Here is a 24,309-nt window from a genome sequence, read left to right as displayed (position 1 = left end):
GGTAGACCCCCAGCGAGCCCGTTCCAGCACCAGACACAGGCCGGGAGAAGGGGGTAGGGATCTTCCCTGTTTTACAGATCGGGGACCGAGGCGGCCGTGTAGGGAGAAGGTGGCTGATTGTAGGTGTGGCTGCGTCCCCTCTGCTCGTGCCAATGGGTACACGAAGTCGCGTGGGTGAAGCTGGCGGATGTGACAAGGAACGGTGCAGGTAGCAGAGCTGCTCAGCAAGGAAGCATTGTAACAAAGCGAGCACTAGCCGGGAACTTGACAGCTGTTAGCATGCAGCATACCACAGCAGCAGTGGGAATAGACCTGACCCTTCTGGTCCAAAAAGCCCAGGTGCTAATGGTTCGAGCTAACAGAGGATCGTCATGAGCTGCTCGCAGTATAGGGCTTATGACACACTCAGTTCAGATTACATACAGCAGAGGGCAGTAGTGTAAATGCACACGCCAACGCGGTTATTATAATATTTGCCCGAAGGTCATTCTTCAGCTGAGCGATGTGATATAAACCTGTTGGTCTGGGAATCAAAGCTTTGCAGGTTCCCTGGTAAGGCAGAGCTGCAAACCGGCTAATGGCAGGAAATGCAAGAAGCGCTGTCTGGGATTTTCCATCCTCGCTTCGCTCCAGCGTTCGTTTTCACCCACCTGCCCTTTGTGGAGTTAATTTTCGAACCGCATTGGCGCTACAAAGCCCTTTCTGTCCAGATTTCCCCATGGGACAGACTCCTGTTTCTTTTGTCAAGGGCGAGCGCATTAGCGCAGCTATAAAAGGAGGTGGGTATTTTCCAGGAGCTCAGCGCAATCTGGAAGCTGCTTTTCCATTCTCTCTCCATGCCGGGCGTTAGAACGGGTGCTGGCTCACTCCGGGGTGTTTACCGAAGAGCTGGGACTGGCTTTCACTGTCACTGTCTGTTTAGAACGGGCCAATGCACATGCCCACAGGCCTACGTTTTCAAAAGGCACTAGAGACACTTGAATGGGCTTGGTCTGTCAGAGGAGTGGGTGCTTGGCCCTTTCTGAAAATGAGGCCCCTTGCAGGTGGCTCACGGTGGGAACTCAAAATCACTAGTCTGGTTTGAAAATCGTGGCCCTGCTTTTCTACCTAACTTTTAGCACCGGCATAATCCCGTTTAAACGCCATCCTGTGCTTAAGCCCCTTGTTGAGTCAGGTCCATAGGAACGTTGTGGGAAGAGCTGCTTTGCCAGCAGGCGCTTTGTGAAGGATGGCTCGAGCTGTAGGGGCAGCGGAGGACCTGGTCTGTGTTACTTGCCCCTTGATGTCGGTAACACTCACCGTATGGCGAGGCTCCAAGTCACCTGGCCGCACAAAGCACACCAAGAGCTACCTTTTCCAAGGGCCTCTTGCAAATGCATTGGAAATATTTGAGGGTTTGCAGGCAAAAAAGGGGGGGTGTGCGTGCCAACCAGAGACCTGCTTTGTGCCCACAGTTCTCCAGTGGGTGCAGGGCTAAGGCCATTTTGCATGTCTTTAAAAAACCCCAGCCGTGCTTAGCAAAAGTACACTGCCTTTCCTGACAGGATGTTCTTGGATATCGGCCTTGTGTATTATTTTGAATCTGGCAACCGGAGGGTTAATCACATCTGCGCCTGGAGCACAAGGGACAGTTTGCTCCACGGGCGCCTGCTGCCTTTCTCGGCAAAGTCCCGAGGAAACAGACAAAACACGACACGTCGTTCCAGTGAAACAAAGTACGACACATTGTTCCAGCAAATGTTCTAGCCTGGACTTGTGGCTAATTATTGTAGAGAACAGCTTGCAAGCCGCTGCTAACGGGAAGGGTAGGGATGCGTCAGGACGCAGCAGCTGTCATGGTGGCTGCGAGGAGAATGTGTTGGAGAAATTCTCAGCCTAGGAAATCAGAGATGTTTTCTGCAGAAAGAAATTGGCTGCAGTTTTTGGTTCTTAACCTTCCCCAAGGTCCATGGGCCCTGTCTGGGCCTGGCTTATGGCTCTGTATCTGTAAGGGCCTTCGGCATGGTAGCCTGCAGGAAAGGGTTCTAACATTCACTGTGTATTTTGACTGTAAGCTCTTTGGGGGCAGGGGCTGTCTCTCATGATGCGTGTCTGCAGCACCTTGCCGTGTGGGGCCCTGAGATTGGTTTGGTTCTATAGAGCAGTGGTTCTCAACTAGGGGTAAGCGTCCTCCTGGGGATATGCAGAGGTCTCCAGGGGGGTACATCAACTCATCTAGATCCGTGTTTCTCAACCGGGCGTGGGGGGCGGAACAGGTTTAGGGGGGTCACAAGTGCAAGGCCGGCCTTAGGGGGTTGCAAGCAGGGCAATTGCTCAGGGCCCCACCCACAGAGGCCCCCTGAAGCGAAGTTACATGCGTCAGCCCCGGTCGGCTCAGGCTTCAGACGAGGCTCACAAGTATCACACTGAAGTGCAAGCACAATATGTGTGTTCCAGTCGATTTATTTTATAATGATATGGCGAACCTGGGAAAGTCAGCCATTGTTCAGGGCTAGTGTGGTTGTGACACTTTTTATTCTTAAGTCCGATTTTGTCAGCAAGTCGTTTTGAAGTGAGGTGGAACTTGGGGTACGCGAGACAAATCAGACTCCTGAAATGGGGACAGTCATCTGGAAAGATTGAGAACCCCTGCTCTAGAAGCTACTCCACTACACATAATAAGGATGAAACTGACCTAGATTACTTTACATACACCAATTGTTTCCAGCCCTGCATCGGCCATATGCCAGCCTGGCATAGATTTCGTGCACGGCCGGAGAGGTTTGTAGCCGAAATGCAACCGCAGCAGCAATAGCTCACTATGCTCTAGTCACCAGGTCAGGTTTTTTATCCTGTTTCATTCAGTGCCCCAATGAAACCCAGCATTACGCAGCCATTCAGTGCCAGAGGGTAGCCTTTCCAAAGTTCCTAAGTCTCACGGAAATGGGATGTAGACGTCAGAGAGCCACAGGGTACGTCTAACGCCTCATGCTTTCTTTCATAGGGTCTTGCCTTACCATGCATGAAAATGGAATGGCCAGTGGTTTGATTCCAGTCCTGGACTGGTTTCTTCCGCTGCCGTTCTGCTGTTCTGACACCGGAGGGCAACAGAGCTTCAGCTTCTCATTGCTCTCAACTCAAAACCCCAAAGTGAACCTACCTAGTCCTGCTAGTTCGGATCCTTTCCTGGGCCTTTGTGCCTAGACCTGCCCTGCTCCCTTCGAACAATTAAAGTCCTGCCTGGGTTCCACAGCGCCATCCCCTTTTGGCCAGTCTTGTTCTAGGACCTGTCTCAAAAAAGCCCAAGTTTTCCACTGTGAATGGGATTTCTCGTCATTAACCCATACGGATTATTTAACATTCTCGCTCCCTGGACACCTGCCTCTCTGCCCCTACTTTTGCCAACCCCCCCACCCAGCCATTAGCTGGCACTACCCCTTTTAGATTGAAGTGTTAAGGTCAGACGTGACCTTTTTTACCTACTATTACAAGAAACACTGAAGACGACGCTAATGGGAAGAAATTAGAACATAATGATTTCTCGCCCTTTGATTTGTGCGTCTGAGAGCCCTATGTGTAGCATCAGTTTCACTGAATCTCCAGTATCCGTGCTTAGTTCCTCGGGTTCCCCTCTCCCCTGGGAGGGGCCGGGGGGGAGGGGGAGGTTCACAGAGCAACCGAAGGAGCAAAAGCTTGATTGAAAATTGGAGACTGTGCCTGTCATAGAATCATAGAAGGTTGGAAGGGACCTCAGGAGGTCACCTAGTCCAACCCCCTGCTTGAAGCAGGGCCAATCCCCAGTTGTTACCCCAGATCCCTAAATGGCCCCCTCAAGGATTGAACTCACAACCCTGGGTTTAGCAGGCCAATGCTCAAACCACTGAGCTATCCCTTCCCCTGTCAAATCACCAAAAGTGGCAGGCGGTCTCCGGGGCAGAATGGGGGCATTCCACACAGGTGGAAGTGCAAACCACTGGACCTCGTGCGTTAGGGGTCCCTCACCCACAGCAGGTGTAAGCCTATTCCAGCTGCAGCCAGAGGCTGGATCTTTAGCTTAGCCAGGAGAGACTCACGCTTTCAACAGACCCAGCTTTGAAATGGACTTCCCCCGGAGCAGACCCCTGGGCCACACAGCCCTGTCCGCTTAATTATTAATTAAAATGGACAAGGCCAGAAAGAAAACATCTTGGGGCAAAACCCTCCCTGGTGTAAATCAAAGGCATAACTGGTTCCACAGCAGAGATGAATTTGGCTTATTAAGTGCGGCATTTCTAAGCAGCTGCTTCCGCCTTCGACTGGCTGTTGTATCCAGCTGCCAGGCAATAAGATGTGGCCACTCAGAATGACTAGGCTGATGAGTTCTGTTTCAGGATCTGTTACGGATCCCAGCTCATGGCCCCTCTGTCTGCATCAACAAATAATGGCCAGTACCTGCGGGGCTCCTTTGGATTGTAAATGCTCTGATAGGGCAAATATTTAAGACCTCGCTCCTGCAGTGAGCTCTCTGCAAATGGGCGCCAGGTGGGTGCAGTGGGCTGCCAGTGCAGAGTTCATTGCAGGCCTGGGGCTGGGGGTGCCAGGCCTCCAGTTTTCGACTGGAAAGCCTGGTCGAAAAGGTACCCTGGCGGCTCTGGTCGTCAGCGCAGTGGAGGCCCGGGGCTAAGGCAGTCTCCCTGCCTGCCCTAGCTCCACGCAGCTCCCGGAAGTGGCCACCATGTCCCTGCAGCCCCTAGGCACATGGGCAGCCACGGAGGTTCCGCGCGCTGCCCTTGCTCCAAGTGCCGGCTCCGCAGCTGCCATTGGCCGGGAACCACAACCAATGGGAGCTGCGGGGGTGGCGCCTGCAAGCGCGAGGGCAGTGCACAGTGACCTGGCGGCCGCTTCCCAGGAGCCACAGTAAGTGCCGCTGGGACCCCAACCCACTGCCCCAAGCCGGAGCCCTTTCCCGTACCCAAACTCCTTCCCGGAGCCCGCACCCCCAGTCAGAGCCTTCACCCCCCTCCTGCACCGCAACCCACTGTCCCAGCCTGGAGTCCCTTCCTGGAGCCTGCACCCCCAGCCGGAGCCCTCACCCCCCTTCTGCACTCCTACCCCATCCCGGAGCCCCCTCGTTCACCCCAAACCCCTCATCCCCAGCCCCACCCCAGAACCCACACTGCCAGCTGGAGCCCTCACCCCCCTACACCCCCCCCAACCCCCTGCCCCAGCCCAGTGAAAGTGAGTGAGGGTGGAGGATGGAGCAAGCGGGGGCGGGTTGTCAGAGAAGAGGCAGGGCGGGGCGGGACAGGGGTGTTCGGTTTTGTGCTATTAGAAAGGTGGCAACCCTACCTGGGGCCTGAGTCACTAGAATGGAAACACCCCTTCGAAATAAGGCTGGGGTTCTCCAAGGACCCATGAGATTCACCCGCAACATCCTGACTGGAGGAACAGATTTACAGGCAGGGCCTCTCGTGGCTAGGTCCACCCTTTGCAGCTCTCCGCCCACCCCTCCACCGGCATTGGTTGCAACCTGTGAGCACCCTGTTCTGGGCAGGTTCTCGGACGCACCACCTCCCTCTAGGCAAATCAGCTCATTGCTGGGAAGAAAAGCTGCACTATTTTGGTTGTTTAACTGCAGCCAGGCTAAGCAAACAAGCCAGGGCCCTGGCAGGATCCACTTCATTTCCAGTAGAAAACAGGGCTGCTGGCTAGAGAATTTAGCAGGAGCACGTCAGGTTTCAGTATGTTACAGCCCCGATTCTGCTCCCCGCAAGGGCCTGTTAGCAATTCCGATGCCAATTAGGGCTGCTAGGTGGCTTAGTAGTAATTGACGTATACACGGTGCCTTTTCTGCCAAAGGACCCTTCCCCGCAAGCCCCTTCGCGGGCAGAGCTCCTGCTGGAGCTCCGCTCATCATGCCCTGCAAAGAGACCGTGCCGCTCCGCCGTAGCACCTCCGGGACAGAGGCCACCAACTTGCACATTGTACCATGTGGGTGTGGGGAAAGGTTTGGGCTAAGGAGAGCAGGGGAATCCCCCTGTCCTCATGGAAGGTGATGTTGGATCTTCACTATCTGCACAGAGCCGGCAGAGAGCTCGGCGGCCTCTTAGAATAAGGGGCGTGATGCTCACTTTATCAGCCTTGGAAGGATCAGCTGTGTGAGTCTGGTGGGGTTTGATCCTGTCTTTCCAGGGAGTCTAGAGATTTCAGGGCTGCTCAGATCACGGAACCACGGTCCAGTCATTTCAAATGTCTCCATTCAGGGCACTGGAGGAGCTGGGGGAACCGGTACTAGGGGAGGGGATTACAGGGTTAATACCAGAGCCCGATGGGGACCTAAGGCCTAGCAGAGCCGCAAGAGCGATCTCGGGGAGCTTAGTGTCAGATGAGTGGGAGAGAAAGGGTTAGTTTAAATACGCAGGAAACATTCCCCCACCTCCCAAAATGCCTCCCTGTTGAAAACGTCTCCTTTTCACCTCCGCCCCCCGCCCCCCCCAGGCCATACATGGCATCCTGCTAGCTGGAGATGCTGCCCCAGCCGGAGCTGGATCAGGGGCTGGAGAAAGCACTGACCACGGGGTCACCAGGCCAGCTCAGAAACTGCCCTTTAAAGAAGCGACGAGGAGAGCAGCCATGTTGGAATGACTGCCCCTCTCTGGGGGGGGGCGGGGGGGATTGGGGGGAGACTTGGCTGCCCACCGGAGGCACCCAGGGTGTGTCTACACTTCCGCATGGGAGCGAGCCCCAGCCACCCTGCCACCTGCTCCTAGATGCAGCGTAGACATCCCCACAGGCATCTGGGTAACCACCCCGCCCTGTCCTGTGTGCTGACTTCCATGGCATTCAGAGGGAGGCACGGCTGTTACACGCTTGGGAGCACATGTTACACCCCACCAAGGAAAGAAACACGGCATGGTTACCTAACGAACGCCCTGGGCCGGCTGCCAGCTAAGTGGCCCTGCCTCTCCCAGGGGCTCTATGGATCAGCTCCTCCCACAGAAAGACCTCAAGCGAGAAAAGCAAATAGGCAAGAATCTAAACTCTTAGCAGCTGGCAGGGGGTAGTTAAACACCTAGAGAGATGGAAAGGCTTTGTAGCTGGGGGTCCATGCCCCTGGGAAGGGCAGCAGGGAGTCTCCAACGAAAGGGAGGCACTGCTACCGACTTGGTACTAGCCAGGGTTGTGGCACTAGAGAACCAAGGGCTGGAAGTGCAAAGTCCTCCGTGACACTCCTGCTTTGTGCCACCCCCCTCAATGGGGATGCAGAGCACGCAGCCGGATACGCTGCTGACCTGCTGGCTGGGGAGGGCTACGAGGAGTCCGGCGGCACCTTAAAGACTAACAGATTTATTTGGGCACATGCTTTCGTGGGTAAAAAACCCCACTTCTTCAGATGCATCTCGTGCAGCTGAAGAAGCGGATTGCAGGATCCCTTGACTTGGGTTGCAGGCTTGAGGCCTAAAGGTAGTGGGCCTGATTCTGCAGTGCGCTGAATCTTGTGCAGCCATTTCCACTAGTGCAACATGGGTGCAAAACACAACGGGCACGTCTTACACCTGCTGCACACCCACTTTGCCCGGTGGGAATGACTGTGCAGAGTGCAGGGCACTGCAGAATCAGGCCCACTACCTTTCGGTCTCAAGCCTGCAACCTGAGTCAATGGTCCCTGCAGCCAGCCCCTTGCGCCCCCATGGGTTTGCACTATAATCAACGGGGTTCCTTCTGCCCAGGTGGATCACGTTGTGCGTGTTGAGTGAATGGGACCTTCCAGGATGGCCGTGAGCAGTGACACTTCTCTCCTTAAACCCTGGGGCATCCTGCAAGAGTTTCCAGGCCTGCTGGCTTCCCACAGTGACCCTGAGCATCCTTTACAAGCCAGCCATGAAGTATGTAAACAAACTGGATTGGTAGCTATCATCTGGGTGGTTTCTACATTATTATTACATTTCCTTCAGTTTCTAACCAAGGATCAGTCCTGGGGTCTGGGACTTTCCTGCAAGGCTGAAGCAAACAAAATGCAACTGATGAGAGAAATGCAATATAGACAACCATCACCATAAGAATCAAATGTTTTATGGAGCCCCGGCATGCTAGCCTTTTACCTTCACTGTTTTAACCTTTGCATTGTTTGAGTTTTCCATTGCAGACTTTGTCCCCATCTCTAGGCTAACTTCTGTGCCCTGCTACCTAGATTCAAAGAATTTAGATTAATAGATTTTAAGGCCTGAAGAGACTTTAGATCATCTAATCTTGTACAACACAGGCCATAGATTTTCTCCCAGTTATCCCCGCACTGACCCCTAACATCTCTTCCTGGCATCCAGTCTTGATTTGAAGACATCAAGAGGCGGCGAATCCATCACTTCCCTTGGAAGTTTGTTCCAGTGGTTAGTCACCCGCACTGTTCAAAATTCATGCCTCAGTTCCGATTTGAATTTGTCTGGCTTTAACTTCCAGCCCTCGCTTCTTGTTATGCCTTTCTCTGCTAGGTGAAAGATCTCTTTAGTACCCAGTAATTTACTGCCCCAGCGGTACTTAGACACGGTAATCAAGTCACTTCTCAGTCATCTTTGTGGTAAGCTAAACAGATAGAGCTCCGTCAATCTCTCTGCGTCAGGCGTTTGCTCCAGCCCTTGGATCATTTTTGTGGCTCTTCTCTGCCCCCTCTCCAATTTTTCAACCTCTGTTTCGAACTGAGGAGACCAGAACTGGATACGGCATTCCTGCCTCGGTCTCACCAGCGCTGTGTACAAAGGGCAAATCATCTCCCACCTCACTATTCCCGTCTGTATCCCGCCAAGGATGGCAGGAGCTTTTTTAGCCACAGCAGTTTAGAGCTGGAAAAGACCCATTATAAGAACATAAGAACGGCCACAATGAGTCAGACCAAATGTCCATCTAGTCCAGTGTCCTGTCTTCTGACAGTGGCCAATGTCAGGTGCCCCAGAGGGAATGAACAGAACAGGGAATCACCAAGTGATCCATCCTCTGTCACCCATTCCCAGCTCCTGGCAAACAGAGGCTAGGGACACCAGCCAAGTTGGTGTCACCAGGAGTCATGGGATGAAATTGAGCACAGGGGAAGATGAGACACAGGAAAAAAATGTCCTAATGCTGAAATCTATCAGGCAGCAGAATCATCTCCCAAGGGAAGCGTCAAGACCCCCATCGCTGGAGTCATTTAACATTTCTCTGGACAGAGCGCTCTGGAACACAGTACTCCAGAGGGAACGGTCTTGCACAGGCCCAGGGGTCAGGCATGATGGGATTTGCCCTCCCAGATCAAGCAGATGGCCCATCAAGTCTAAGATCTTGCATATTCGCGATGCTTCTTTTCCATCTCCAGTTTCTGTGAGGTCATCTCGTCCTCCCTTTCGCAGCCCCTGGCAGGGACACAGGAAAGTTTAAACAAACAGTTCCCTTTCTTTGGCCCGGATTTACAGCTGGCGCAATGGAGGTTGTCTCTCTCCCAGCCTCCGGTTGAAGGCCCCACTACCTGCCTGGCTGGTTTGGTTTCTCCCTGTAGGGGTCAAGCCTTGCACAACTGGCCGGGGGCAGGAGAGTTTGCTTTGCCGCAGGTACAGGGCACTCTAGGAGGCAGGATACCAGAGTGAAGGGCCAGTAGCGTGTCCCGCACAGCACAGCAGGGGAAGTGGAAATGGGAGCCATCCTAGAGCAGGAGAGGAGGGATTTCAAACCACTGTGATGGGCAGCCAGGGAAAGCGTGGGTGCTAAGCAGAGCTGGGATTACGACTCAGGAGTACTAGGTAACCGGTCTGAAGCTTTCCCCTTCCCCATGTGACCAGAAACATTCTTGCCTACCCCTGCCCCCATCTTCTGCCCCATAACCCCCCCTGCCTCCCATCTCCCATGCTAAAAGCCCTTACCCCTCATCTCCCGCCCCATCACTCCCTGCCCCCCATCTCCAGCCTCATAATACACCTGTGCCCTGTCTTTGGTCCCATCAACAGTCCGTCAGCCCCTGCCCCCAACCTCTACCCCACAATCCCCCAGTCTCATTTCCTGCCCTATCTTCTACATCATAACCCCCACTTCCCCAACTCCTGCCTCATAACCCCCACCTCTTATCCTTGCCCCATAACCCCCTCCCCTCTCCTGCCCCACTGCTCCCTGCCCCATCTCCTACCCTATTACCCCCACCTCTCGTTCCTGCCCCATAAACCCCCTCCCCATTGCCTCCTGATCCCATCTCCTATCCTATAACCCCCCTCTCATCGCTGCCCCCTTCTCTTGCCCCTCTATTCTCCTGCCCCATCGCTCCCTGCTCCCATTTCCTACCCTATAACCCCCCACCTCTTATCCCTGTCCCATAACCCCCTCCCCCGCCACTCCATCGCCCCCTGCCCCATCTCCTATCCTAAAACCCCCTCCCTTCTCCTGCCCCATCGTTCCCTTCCCCTATCTCCAATCCTATAACCCCCCTCTCATCGCTGCCCCATAACCCCCCTCCCTTCTCCTGCCCCAGCGCTCCCTTCCCCCATCTCCTACCCCATAACCCCCACCTCTTATCCCTGCCCCATAACCCCCCTCCCTTCTCCTGCCCCAGCGCTCCCTGCCTCCATCTCTCCCGTGCTCCCCGGGGGGCGGTGCTGCCCCCTGGCGGCTGCAGGCGGCAGGGGAGGGCGGTCCGCTCCCAGCCCGGCCCGGCCCAGCCCAGCGCGGCTCCGCCCCCGCTCCCGCAAGCCCCGGACTTTAAGTCCTCGCCAGTCGCTCGCTCGCTCGCCCTTCTCGCGCGGTGCCCGCGGCCGGGGGCCATGTGAGCCGGCTGGGGCCGAGCGGCGGGCGCACGGGGGCCGGGGCAGACGGAGCCGCAGCCAGCATGGAGCGCAGGAAAGTCTTCGTGGTGCTCGATGTGCTCTGCGTGGTGGTCGGTGAGGGACCCCCCCCCCGCCCCCCGTCCGGTCCTGGCGCCAGCTGCCCGGTTCGGAGCCAGCTGGGAAACTTCCCCCCGCCCCCCGGTCCTGGACTGGTACCAGCTGGGCAGCCCCCCCCTTCCACCAGCGCCAGCTGGGCAGCCTGTCCCCCCCCCCCCCCCCCCCGGCTCCAGCTGTGCATTGCTCGCCGCTTTCCGAGCCAGGGCCGGGCTCGGCTCCTCTCCGTCCCCGGCCCCAGCCGAGAGAGGAAGAAACTTCTCCTCCGCCCGGCCCAGCTCCAGCTGGCTTCGTTTCTGGCTGTGCAGGGCTGGGGGTGGGGAGGGCCTGGAAGGGGGTTGGAATTGGGAAGGGGATGGGGAGCAGTGGGGCTGGCGTGGGAGGCTAGGAAGGGGGGGCTGGTGTGGATGGGGGGGCTGGTTAAGAGTGACTCTCATAACCCCTACTTGTGTCTCTTCTCATTTCCGACCTCCTCCTATGGCGGGAGTTGTCCCTAGTTCCCCAGAGCAGACCCCACTCCTTATGATCCCCCCCTTTACTCCCTGGGGCTTCAGGGGGAGCTGGGGCTAGTGGGCTGCACCGTGCCCAGTGCGGGAACCTGCATCGCAGGAGGGAGCCCTGCTGCCCTCCTCACCTGGGGGCACGACCCCCATGGAAGCAGCTCCCCTGCCGGGGGGCAGGTGTGCTGGGGGCGGAAGCCAGCTGTGTGGGAGGTTGTGAGTAGGTTCTTTGCTGGGTGAGCAAGCCACCTGCACATGTGTCCCTGAGCTGCCACCCAGTTAGCCTTTGTTCCCAAAGGCCATTAGCCAGCTCGTAAGGGCACAGGACGAGTTTATGGCTCAATAAGGAAGTGGTTTCCCTCAGCTCCACCAGCCTGGAGCCACCGTGCGGGGAAGGGGTGATAAGAATGAAGGTCTGTGGCCTTCGCATCCGTGAGGACCATTTGCACAGGTGGGCAGTGCTGGCACCCTGCCACCCCGAGAGCTTTTTTGGTGCCAGATGCTGGGGAAAGCAGGCAGCGTCGGTATGCATCACAGCTCTGTGCACTTGCATGGGGGTGGGGAGAGATGGCTGTGGATCCTGCTCCAAAGAATTGGACAGCTGGGCCTTTAAAGAAATCCACGTGGAGGGGAAAGTCCAAAGGTAGACCAAAGGCACGGGCCTTGATTTAGGCAGTTGCCAGCCACCGATTCTGTTCTTAAACTGGCGTTCTTTGGGGGCGTTAGCCAGGGAAGCGGTTTGCTAGGGCAAGGTGCTGACTTGCCAGCAAATACAGGGTTAAATTAGAGAAAAGCTGGGAGCCGTTTTTGTCCGTAAACAACAAAGTCAGGCCCATCCAAACTTCTGCTCTGGACACAGCGGCACCAAGGGGCAGCTCGGCCAGTGCAGCGCTGGCCTGCTGTCTCGGGCGGCTGGCAGGGCTGGGGAGTTTACAACGTGCCTCTGAGGAGAGGTGCGGGGCACGGAATTGGCGGGCTGCAGAGTGACTGACTTTCCCCTTCGCCCTCACCCTTTCCCAGCACTGCCAGCCAGTGCACGGGTGAGGGATACTCTCCCCTTTGAGCGTAGGCTGCTGCCGGGGGCCGGATTGCCCTGGCTGAACCAACCGCCTCGCTCTGTGTCCCTGTCCCGTTGTGGCTCAGAATGGTGGGCCGCTGGCTAGTATCCTTCTCGCCGTGATTTGCACGCCGGCAGATGCAAGAGCCAGGCCTGGACTAGGCTGGCATCACGCTGGATTTTGAGGTGTGTGTGCGTCTCCCCCCAGTGCACGCGTCTCCCCCCAGATCTCTCATGAGCATCCAGTGCTGGTGAAAGGTGCTGGATCATAGACACCTTATCCTCAGACCAGCTACAGCATTGGTACGCTGCCCGGCCAATGCACCTCAACCGTGCCCCAGAGGGAGAGGGACCAAGATCTCTGGTGACCCGGACACTGTGAAGAACTGAATAGAGACCCACCGATCTCTTGTCGCCCAATGGCCACCGGATGGTGGTAACTTCCCTTTGCTACCAGTCTGGTCTTTGACCCAGGGTCTTGGCGCTGTCTTCCCCGTGGGGGAATGGGTTAACCGATGGGTTAAAAATATTGAACATGCACAAGCCGGTTTTAGCTCCCTCCCGTGCCCTTTTCACTCCCTGAGCAGACAAATGCTGCCTCTAAAATAGCCATCTACAAGTCCATAATTAAAATACCCTTAAAGTAAAGGCACAGGTCTTAATTTCAGCTTGGACCTCCTCTGGGATCCGTGTAAACCACAGGTGGAAGGGACCGAGGTTCCGGGGTTTGTTTAGGTCTCTCTCTTGCATGGCTCTTTTATTTTTAGTGGCTGTGGATTAAATTATCCTGTGAGGAAAATTGGTGCCTAATTTGAGCTGCAAATGAACGTCTTGCCGATATTTTTAAGAAGCTGCTGTGTGTACAGTTCACCTGGAAGCCCTGTGCAGCTGGGGAGGGTGTCGGGCACAGCGGGCCTGTTGCTGTTTTGTCCCTCCCCCCGACCATTGTTTCCGCCAGAGACAGTTGCAAGGGAGAATTTTGCATGTTGCTGGAACCAGCAGGGTGAGTTTTTCACCTGGGCAGGAGGCTGCACCATGCACGCAAGGGGCTGGCTCAAAGGAGGGTGGCGGTGACTCTTCCCCACCTCCTTGATTTTGCCTTTGTGCAGCAGGGAGAAGACCAAGGTGGCCTGTTTACCCACAGAGGCCTATTAAACAATGGACTGGATGGACATATTTTTAAAGGTGGAACTTGGGAGATAGGTCCCTTTTAAGGCAGCCCAGAGCCTCCCGGCCTTGGTTTCTCGCGCAGACACCTTGGCTTGCTGGCGCTCAAGCGATGGTGGAGGGCTGGGATCCTGTGTTCAGACACGGCACGAGCAGATGACTGCCGGCTGCCTCGGGCTGGGCTGGAGGCGGGAGCGGTGCACTGGGATTCTCTGCGGGGATTGCTAACCAGGAGGCAAATGAATGTCTGGTGGTGGTTTCAGTGATGGGATTGCCTGCCCTGCGGGGGGCTGGGCAGTGCCCCTCTCCACCAAATCCACGCAGCCGTGGGATGGTAACAGCCTGGTTGAGGGATTGAACTCCAGAGGCCTAGATGGGAAACACTCCCTGTTCAGTAACTGGGCCATCCAGTTCCATGAAGTCTGTTCTCTAGCCCAGAATTGACCTCTTTCCTCTTCCTCCAGTGCTGGCCTTGCTTCTTAACCCTTGAGGGCCCATGGCATGGGGTGGATTAGAACTGATGCTAGGAGAGGCTGCAGATCAGAATGCAACCTCTGTAATGCTTTAAAACAAACCTGCTTAACCTCCTGCAGTTCCCCAGCTCTGCCTCCGATGCACCTGGTGCTGGGTCCCATGGCCAGGAAGGCTCCTGCAGCTGAAGGGGAGTGTGGATGATCCTGCAGCCTGTCTATGCTAGGGTAATTTGCACTGGTGTAACTTCACCAGTGCAGCTAGGCCTGTGCAAGCCCCCAATGCAGACACACACACCCCCCCCGGTGCAAAATGAGGCTTGCACAAGTGCAATGTATGCTGGTAGTTTACAAGGTAAATCTCACTAGTGCAAGCCCCACCCTGCACCAGGGCAGCATATCCACTCTGGGGGTTTGCACTGGTGAAAACACAAACAAGCCACTCACCCCAGTATAGACAGATCCCTAGTGTTAAACCAGATGGCTACTGCTGCCTTGTCTGCATTGGGATCTCAGCCTCCAGCATAGCTGCATCAGCGCAAACCTCTAGTCAAGACGCTACTTACACTGAAGCCACGTGAGGGGTACAACTTATCCTTGTCTTAAACCAGTGTAAGCGCTACTGGTGTAAATTGTGTTTCCACGAGGGATTTGCACTGCTGCGGCTGCACCACTGACTGAAATCCTAGGGCTGACAAGGCCTGGCTTGCCGCCTCCAGGTGGCCGATGGTTGCTCTGCAATCTTTGCTTGGACAGGGAAACCGCTCTGCTTTCCAAGTGCTTATAAACCAACCTGCAAAGCCCTGGCTGATTCCAGGGACCAGGCACAACAAGTTGTTGTGAAGAATGCAGCTGACTGGAAAGTTTCAGTTAACCTGGAAATGGAATTTTTTTCTGATTTTTTTTTTTTTCCCCTCCCTCTTTCCCTCTCCCCCCTTCCCATTATCTGACCAGCTCTGTTAACTGTGCTCTGTGCATGGCAGTGGTCGCTCCAGGCCTAGACAGTCCTTGTGGCCCTATACGGCTAGAACCAACCCATTAGCCCCTGCAGTCTCCCCTATATGACAGCAGACACTGAGCTCCTAGCTGGCTTCCCCACTCGCTGCAATGTGTACGGGCCAGGAAGGGGTCAGGGAGGAGAGATGCCAGTTGCTAGAGCGCCTCTTAGATCGGTCGCAGAAGGTGGCGGGTGCATCCTCAAGGGGTTAAGTTGCCTGTGTGGATGGCGCTTGACACCAGGGGGCGCCACTCCCACAAGTGGGAAGGCACCGGGGAGGCTGGCTCCCAGAACAGCACTTGGGTCCACGAAGGTGGCCGTGGGACCCTGCTGTAGTGGGGGGTAGGGCTGGGTGGGCTCCTCCAGCACATGCAGGGGCTGCCCTTGGTCTGGTCCTGTCGCTAAATCCTTCCTTTCCCGGATATCTCCCAGCGCCGCCGGCTTCCTCCTCCCCCCGTGTCGCCATAGGGTCACCACTGGGAAAGCGCCGTCCCTTGCTGGGGCAAAGCATCCGCAGAGTAAAGGGGGGTGCGGGAGAGCCCTGTCTCCCAGGTGTCACTGCAGGGCTGGAGCTGTTCTGAGAATGAGGTTCGAGCCCCTTGCGGAGTTGGGGGAAGAGAGGGGATCCCCCAGTGTACCGGGCAGGGGGATGTGTGTACCCACAACTGCCTGGCTAGGGCTAGTTCTGCTGCGACCCAGCCAGCCCTGGAGCACGTCTGCTTGTGGCTTTGCTCTGGGCTCACGTCCTGCCCCACTGGAGTGCCCCTGCTGCCCCTCCTGGGAACCCCTCCCCTTGCTCTCGGGCTCCATCGCACCAGGGCTGCTGTGTGCCGAGCCGGGGCTGGCGCTCCCCAGTGCTGCAGCCTGGTGACTTGTTCCACTGCACTTCGGAGGCAGCAGGCAGGGTTCAAACCGTTTGGGTGGGGTGACCGTCTCTTCCTGCCCCACCCCGGCACCGACTGGCAGGCCTCTGCTCCGTCTGAGCTGGCACAGAACGAGACTTGCCCCGCTGCCCATTGGACCCGGGAGCTGGCACGGCGGCATGTGTTGTGTGCGGGAAGGTGGGGTAGCTGCGGCCTGGTACCTGTGATGTGGAGATGCCGTGTGAGACAAAGACCTGCGGGGCCTGTGTAAATATCGATCCGGCCTTGCTGGGACGGAAGCAAGCACAGAGCATGATCTCCGTGGGGAACGGCTCTGCTGCGGGGAGGGGCTTTGGGGCGATGCAGGGAGCAGCACGTCTGATCTGGGGGGCTCCTGCCGTGCCCCACGCGGGGCGCAGAGTGGGGAATGTTGCAGCGGGGTCTGAGCTGGGGGATGGCGTGCAGGGGGTAGACAGGATTGGGGTGAGTGATTTTATTGGCACTGCCCCGGCACTCAGCGCCTGCAGGGCACGCACCGTGGCACCATCTATAAGGCAGAGCACGGCTAGTGAAAACGGCTCCTCGGCGCGCGTTCCTTATCCCCCTCCAGATTCCGGCAGCCACAGGTAATTGCTGAGAGGCTGCAAGCTGTCACGCTAACGACCGCTTGCTCGTCCGGCCAACGCAGGCGCCGGGGCTGCTATTTTGGGTAAAACCTCTGGGGCTGAAAATTGCCGTCTTAATTGACGTGAATGAGCCAGCTCGCTGAGGGGACGACGTGGGGGGTGGGGTGGAGCCTCAGCTTGGGGACAGAGACGCCGGGGGCTCGTTATGTTCATCCTGACCCGGGGGCTCGTTACCTTCATCCTGATCCAGGGGCTGGTCCCGTTGCAGGCAGAGGGAGCCTTCTGCCTTTGGCTCGGAAGAGCGCAAAGTTAGGTTGGGACCTCCTTTCCCTGTCGGTCGAGAGAGGCTATCAGATCCTGGGAAAAGCGGCTCTGTAGGAGGGCGACAGGGTCTTTGGGGGCAGCCCCAGGGATGTGCTGTCTGCCCAGGGACTGGGGGGTCTGGGACCCCATTTCTAAGAGCACTGCGCTGAAGGGAAGCAGGTCGACTGGCCAGGAGAGAGGGTCACTGCCCTGCTCGTCCAGCTGTGGACAGGAGACGGAGGGACTGGGGCAGCTGGAGGATTGAAGAAGGCAAAGATACGGGCGACCAGCTGTGTTGATTGAGGGGGGTTGGGGCGGGGGGTCCCCCAGAGTCTTGGCCCTGCGTGGGGGAGCCTGCGTCTGGCTGACTGCATTTCAGAGCGAGGCTTCGGTGTCTGCTGGTAAGAGGCCGCACACCATCCTGATTCTGAAACGCAGAAGGCGCGTGGTGGCGTTGGCCTGGGGGCAGCTCCAGGGGATGATACCCTGTCCCTGGGTGCAGGCCTGTCGAGAGAAATCTGGGGGGCCTGGTATGTCACATTCGCTGGGGCCCCTCTTGTTTCGCTGTATGTACGCAGGTGTTAGATGTTTTGGGGAGGCCCTGAGCTCGGGGGCCCTAGAACGATTGTCCTCCCTTTTCCTCCCCTCTCGTCAGCCCCGCCTGGGTGGGTCTATACGGTGCAGGAGGAAGGTGCAGATGAAGCCAGCCCCCACGGGGAGCTGGCAGGGCCAGCTTTCTCCGAGGCCCCCTGGGCACAAGGGGAGCTGGCAGCATGTTGGTGCTGGGGATGGCTGAGTTTTGAAATCACCGGCCCCACCTCCTTGGGCTCTGTGCCCGGCCCAGGCGTCGGCCTGTCCTTAGTCAGCGCCTCGACTCCCCAGCTGGGAGGACGGGGACCCGTGGATGCCTCGTCCCGCTGGATGCTGTGGTGGTGGGATGAGGAAGAGCCCGGACGGGACGATGGGGAAATCCCCAGCACGGCCACCTTCAGCCTGGTGGCTTTGACTATTTGCTAAGAGTCCCCTGTGCCCCTGGTCCTGACCACAGTAGCAGAGTGGGGATAGGCTGCCACCCCCTGTAGTAGTGTAGGTTGGGGGGCAGTATAGTCTGGTGGTTAGAGCAAGGGGCTGTGACTCCAGAGATGTGGGTTCAATTCCTGGCTCTGCATAACCATGGGCAGTTACATTAGAAGCTTTCTGGGACGGGCACATGGGGGCCTCATTCCTGGTTGGGGCCGTGATATGAGCACAGTGCTGGCCATCAAAAACTCTAATCCCAGCTCCTGCCACTGACCTGCTGGGTGACCATGGGAAAGCCACGTCCCCGTTTTGTGCCTCAGTTTCCCCATCTGTAAAGGAGAAACATTTACAGGGGGAGCTGTGAGGATTAACTAATGTCTGTGGAGCATTTGGAGAATAGCAAGTGTTGGACGTCTCTCTGTCTATTCCAGTAGCACCTAAAGGCCCTAGCGCAGATCCGGGCCCGATTGTGCGAGGTGGTGTATGTACACAGAGTAGAAGACAGCTCCTGCCCCAAAGACCTTGCAATCTAGGCAAGACAGGGAGAAAAGTATGACCCCGATTTTTACAGGTGGGGAAACTGAGGCAGAACCAAAGTGGCTCTCCCAGGGCCACGTAGGGCATCTGTGGCAGGGCTGGGCCCTGAACCCAGATCTCCTGAGTGCCAGTGTGGGGCCTTAGTCACAAGACCACCCTTCCTACCTAAATATGGCTGCTTGACTTTTGCACTGACCGAGGGTTGGTGACTCTGTCCGGTTTAGACCATTCTGCTGTGGTGGCTGAATCCGGAGCCGCAGGTGAGGGACATGCGGGTCCGTGGGATGGGGGGGCTAGTGCCGAGCGGCAGATGGGAGAGACGATCCTTGCAGCTGAGTTGCAATTCCCGCTCTGCAGGTGGTTGTGTTTACAGCAGCGTGGCAGCTGCCAGGGCCTGATAACGGGGCTCTGCTAATCAGCAGCAGCCAGGGAGCGGACGGGAGGGCCCAGGGGGTGCCAGCTCCCCCGCCAGTTGCCTTGGCATCCCTGGAAGGCAGAGTCCTGTGAATCAGGGCAGCTGTGACTGAAGTCGTGACCTCCCCGGGGAACGGGGGGTGCCTGGGAGTGATTGGGCCCATCCATGCCGTCCTGCCGGGGACCCCAACCCAGGGCTAGAGAGACCCTTGAGAACAGCCGTACTGGGTCAGACTGACGGTTCTTCTGGCCCGGGATCCTGTCTCCGAACTTGGCCAGGTGTTGGGTAGTTCGGGATCCTTCCCTGGCATCTCCCCCAGCCTAGAGGCGCGTCTGCATTGAATTAGACCCCAGCTACCCCCCTCCGTGAGTGACACGTGGGCATGTGGGGGAGAGGGCATGGGTCAGGGTTGTAAGTGACTCTAGTGCGAGCCGAAGGGGCTGCCTTGTCCCCTCTGGATTCGGGAGCCCCCTCTAGGCAGAGAATAGGTGCTGTGTGGGCAGTGAAGAAGCAGCCTTCCCCCGTGCGCTGCCCTCTGCCGATACCCCTCAGCCTCGCCGTTGAGGGGCCCCATGTCTGGTTCCTTCCAACCAGGAGCCGGCCGACTAGGGGTGAGGATGCTCCGAATCCCACCGCAGATCCAGGCAGGGGCGGCTCCTCTGCTGGTTCTGGTGCTGTCTGGATTTGGTCTGTGGCCCCCCGAGCCCAGGTGAATGGGGGCGGCTGGGCCGGGAGCCGGCAAATCTCGGAACCAGCGAAAGGGACTTCAGTTCAACCCGTGCCAGGCAGGATGGGACATGAAGCCCAGTGCGGGTATCTCCCTGCTCTCCAGGGGGGAGGAGGAGGGGAGCGAGGGAGATATACCCCTGGAGGGGGACTGTGCCCCCTCCTGCAGAGAGAGCCTCCCTGACTCCCCTCCCCGCTCTGCCTTCAGCCTCCCTGCCCTTCGTCATCCTCACTCTGGTGAACTCTCCGTACAAGCGTGGATTCTACTGCAACGATGACTCCATCCGCTACCCCTACAGGCCGGACACCATCACCCACGGGCTCATGGCGGGGGTCACCATCACCTGCACCGTCTTCATTGTAAGGAAACCTGGGGGGCTCCCCCTTTCACCCCCCCCCTTCCTCAGCACCTTCTTAGACAGCCTTGCTCCACCCCATCCCGAAACACCTCGACCTGGCTGGTCTAGACAGCAGATCCCTTCGCTGACTCCCGCTCCAACCAGCCAGCCCTGCCGGGGCTCAGAGGGCATCTCTGGTCCCACTGTGCGTCCGGCTCCCTGCGGGGAGAGGCTAGGGCAGGGATAACTCTCAGGGCCTCCCTGTCCACTGCTGGGAGCTTGCCCCAGAGCCAGCAGCTCCCTTCACCACCACCCCGCAGCAATACTCTGGCCGCTCCAGCTGGGATTGGCTCAGCCGTCCTTGCCGCCCACGACTTCGAGAGCAGAGCCAGCATCGGGGCCGCTCCTCTCGGGCGGCCGCTCACTGGCTCTCCCTTGGCTTCCGCAGGTCTCCGTGGGCGAGGCCTACCTGGTGTACACCGAGCACCTCCACTCCAAGTCCGAGTACAACAACTACCTCGCCGCCCTCTACAAGGTGGTGGGGACGTTCCTGTTCGGCGGGGCCGTCAGCCAGTCCCTGACCGACCTGGCCAAGTACATGATCGGCCGGCTCCGGCCCAACTTCTTGGCCGTCTGCAACCCCGACTGGTCCAAGGTGAACTGCTCCGTCTACGTGCACCTGGAGAATGTGTGCCGGGGAGGCGCCAGGAACATCACCGAGTCCAGGTGACACGAGGGGCTTCACGGGGGGACCTTCTCCCGGGTGCTGGGGGTGGGGGAGGGCAGCTTGAGACCAGACCAGACCCTGAGAAATGCCCCACCAGACTGAGATCCATCGGTGGGGAGAGCTGGAGGCTGGGCAAGGAGACATGGACCCTCCTGGCCGCTGGATGACGGAGATGAGGTTGGGAGAGAAGGTCTAATGGCCGGTGAGGAGTTGGGAAAGCAGCTCACTGAGGCTATATGGGGTGGGAGGGCAGAGTCGGAAGGAGCGTGCGAAGGTGGAGGGAAAGCATTGCTCGGCATCCTGCTCCAGGGACCTATCCACAGGGGATTGAGAGCGTGAGAGAAGCCTGAGGGAGGGCAAGAGGGGTCCCGTGGGCTTATTTGAGGGCAGGGTGGAGGTCTCTCATCCTGATCCTGGTCTTTGTTCTTCCAGGTTATCCTTCTATTCCGGACACTCCTCCTTCGGGATGTACTGCATGGTGTTCCTGGCAGTGAGTAGTTCTCGCTAGGCGTGCGTGTGCAGAGAAAGGGGGCAGTGGGGTCCAGTGGGTAGAGCCAAGGAGAGGTGGGAGTCAGGACTCCTGGGTTCTATTCCTAGCTCTGGAGGGAGGTGGGAGTCAGGACTCCTGGGTTCTATTCCTAGCTCTGGGGGTAGGTGTGGTCCAGTGGGTAGAGCCGGGGAGAGGTGGGGGTCAGGACTCCTGGGTTCTGTTCCCAGTTATGCCCCCGATTGTGTGAACGTGGGTTAATCCCTTTGCCTGTCTGAGTTCTGGGGGCAGAATTGAACGGTATGCCCACCATCACTGTTGCCCCCCCCAGCAGGGTCGCACTGCCCCACACGTTTCTCGCCCTGCGTTTTTAGGCCCCTGTGTGTGCTCCACGTGGCGATCCCCGGCTGGGAACGTCTGGGTAAAACGACCCTGCCGGCACTGGGCTGGGGGGCAGCGCCGGGGAGACTGACTAACCGTCCCTTCTCTCCCCAGCTGTATGTCCAGGCCCGGCTGATCGGAAAATGGGCCCGGCTGCTGCGCCCCACGATCCAGTTCTTCCTGATCACCTTCGCCATCTTCGTGGGCTACACCCGGGTGTCCGACTACAAGCACCACTGGAGTGATGTGCTGGTGGGGCTCCTCCAGGGGGCGCTCATTGCCATCCTCACTGTAAGCGCACGGGGGCATCCCCACCCCTCCCTCCATGCTCACCCCGTGCTCTCTGGCTCTGCCTTGGGGGCCGCCTGCTGGTGGATGGATCCTAGCACCCCCCCCCAACCTTGCAGACCTGTGCCCCCCCCCCCCCCCAATCTTGCATGCCGGGCAGCTTTGCTCTGGATGGTGGTTTTGACCTCATCCAGCATCCTCCCTCTGTATCGGCCTTGCCCAAATCCAGGTAACTGCAGGTGCCTGATGCTTGAGGAAGGCGACCTACCCGTTCTGCCATCACATTAGCACCTGGTCTGTTGTGCCCCCCCCTCCCCCGCCCGTCCCCCAACCGATCGCCCCAGGGGTCAGCGGGAACGGCCTAAAGATCTGGGTTGGATGATCTCCGGTCTTGGCAGGGTCGTGAGCTGGAGCAGCAGCATTAGCGCTGAATTCCTGCCCCCAGATCAGAGTCTCGGGTGCTGCTTGGCTCCCAGCAGAGGCCGCCGAGGAGGAACTAAGAAGCTAAGCCAGCAGCACCTGTTCGGGATGCTCTACGACATTGCTTCACACCCTCTTCCTCTTCCTCCCTCGCCCCGTGCGGCAGAGCAGGGCATCATGGTCCCAAAGCACAAAGAGTCGGGACTCCTGGGCTCTGTTCCCAGTTCTGCCACTGACTCGCTGCGTGACCTTGGGCAAGTCACTCGGACCAAAATTTTACCGAGGCTGCTGGACGCAGCCAGACCCCGTGGCCCTCTCTGGGCCTGTTTTTCCACACAGGATCTCCCTGAGACCTGGCCTGGATCCACTGAGAGATGTTCCCTCAATGGAATTATCCCCTAAAGCCTCGTTCTTTTCTCTCTTCTTCCCTCCCCTGCCCCCCAGGTCCTCTACGTCTCTGACTTCTTCAAGCAGCGTCCGCCTCTCCAGTGTGATGAAAAGGACCCAGAGCGCAAGCCCAGCTTACCGCTGACCAGGAGCGAGCCCGATCGCAACCACTACAGCTATCCGGGAGCTCCCTGAGCTGCGGGAGCTGGGGGGGCAGTGCTGCTGGACAGCTGATGGCAAATCCCAGGCCCCACCAGGCTGCCTACCACGGCTTTGGAGGGAAGAGCAGCTTATCTTGTTAATTGGTTCCACGGCTAATGAGTTCCTTATTACTGCATGGCGCCACGGCACCCGAGGGACCCCCTCCAGGGGGAACCAAGCGAAGACTTTTAACGCTCATATGGAGTGCTGTGTGCTGGCCGATGCCAGAAGAACCTGCCCTCCTGCCTCTCAGGTCCAGGGGCTCAGATCTCTCCCTGGGTGGGTGGGTGGGTGCGTCTCATGCTTCTGAGGGTGGCTTTCCAGCCCTCTGCGTGGAAGAGGCAGAGGGTGATGGCACAGGGGTGGGACTGCTTGTGAAGCAAAGAGTAAACTCCATGTGAAGCCTGAGGTGGTGTGGTGCCGAGAGCGTCAAATTGTATTCGTGTTGACAACTACGGATCCTCGCCGGGACAAAACCAGGAGGACAATGCCACCGAAACATTGCCCGGCTAACGATTTCAACCCATGTTCTTCTCTGCAGCTTGATCACCTTAAAATATTCCCAGTAACCAGCAGCCGATGCAAATGATCAATGCACGGGGAGGGTCTGCTCCCGTCTCCCCGCCACGCCGGAGTGAACTGCCACCCGAGTTTGTGACGAGCCCGCATGGGGGTGAACTGGACGCTCCATAGGAAACGCTTTGCAGCCGTTTCGGCTCATTCTTTAATGGGGGGATGGGGATGGGTGGGAATCTTCTGTGGTAAAGGAAACAAATTGCTGTCTGGAGACTGACACGGATTCTGGCCCTTTGAGAGCGCACGTTACCTGGTCCATCTCCTGCTAACAACCTCGCCTCCACTGCACAGCAGCGTCTGGCACCAAGGATTTTGGGCCTCCTTTTAAACTACATAAATTTTCATGATGATGTGTTTTTTGTATTCAATGTGTTTTTATTTTTAAATTAGATCATCCTTAAAGAATGGCAGTGTCAGGTCTATTCTTTTACTCCATAGATGTTTGTGGCCTCGAAATACATAGGTTTAAATGTCTTGTTTCGTTTTTTTTAAAAACGGGGGATTTTTATGAAACCCCAAATTAATAGACATGTTTGCCTCAAATTATATATTTTTAACATTTCAGTGGGAATGGGGGTTGGGTTCTTGACATCAATACCCTCCCCCCATCCCTTTCTTTGGTGGCTTTGCAAGGCAAGCCCCAGGAAATTGGGCGAGGCTATATGAAAATGACTAAAAGCAAGAGTGAGTGAAACTGACCAGTTCTGACTTTCAGCAGCCCCCCAGCGATCCTAGAGGAGTGAAATGCGAAAGGAAAACAAACGGGAGGAGTGGTGGAAAGCAAACACAGGCACGGATTCTGCGGTTGGCTCTGTGTTATGCGCTAGCTGCTCGGATTGCACGATCCATGCCTCAGATTCTGTAAACTGCATTCACTCGCCGTGTATCAATTTTCTTTTCTTTTTTAATTAGGATTTTTAACCTGGCTGCCCTTTTAAACAGGAGGTGGACCGATGGGGAAACTGCCACCGAC

At 57.3% G+C, this 24,309-nt stretch overlaps 1 protein-coding gene across 1 annotated transcript; it reads left to right on the top strand.

Annotated features, from left to right (window-relative positions):
* Positions 1–10,633: 10,633 nt before the first annotated feature.
* PLPP2 (phospholipid phosphatase 2) lies at positions 10,634–23,822 on the top strand. The gene is made up of 6 exons (XM_037885635.2): positions 10,634–10,850; positions 19,740–19,891; positions 20,318–20,595; positions 21,029–21,086; positions 21,579–21,755; positions 22,617–23,822. Exons 1-6 carry the CDS (start codon positions 10,799–10,801, stop codon positions 22,752–22,754), a joined length of 855 nt encoding a protein of 284 aa, XP_037741563.1. The 5' UTR covers positions 10,634–10,798; the 3' UTR covers positions 22,755–23,822.
* Positions 23,823–24,309: the final 487 nt, after the last annotated feature.

Source organism: Chelonia mydas, chromosome 25 (genome assembly GCF_015237465.2).
Source record: "Chelonia mydas isolate rCheMyd1 chromosome 25, rCheMyd1.pri.v2, whole genome shotgun sequence".
NCBI lineage: Eukaryota > Metazoa > Chordata > Testudines > Cheloniidae > Chelonia > Chelonia mydas.
The sequence above is the reverse complement of the archived record's forward strand: the minus strand, read 5'-3'. Positions and strand labels throughout refer to the sequence as shown.

Excerpts from the sequence above, each read along its gene's own strand:
- PLPP2 (XM_037885635.2), top strand. The coding sequence starts at position 10,799 with ATGGAGCGCAGGAAAGTCTTCGTGGTGCTCGATGTGCTCTGCGTGGTG. Across the intron at positions 10,851-19,739 it reads TGTGCTCTGCGTGGTGGTCG|CCTCCCTGCCCTTCGTCATC; the intron begins GTGAGGGACCCC and ends CTCTGCCTTCAG. Across the intron at positions 19,892-20,317 it reads TCACCTGCACCGTCTTCATT|GTCTCCGTGGGCGAGGCCTA; the intron begins GTAAGGAAACCT and ends TGGCTTCCGCAG.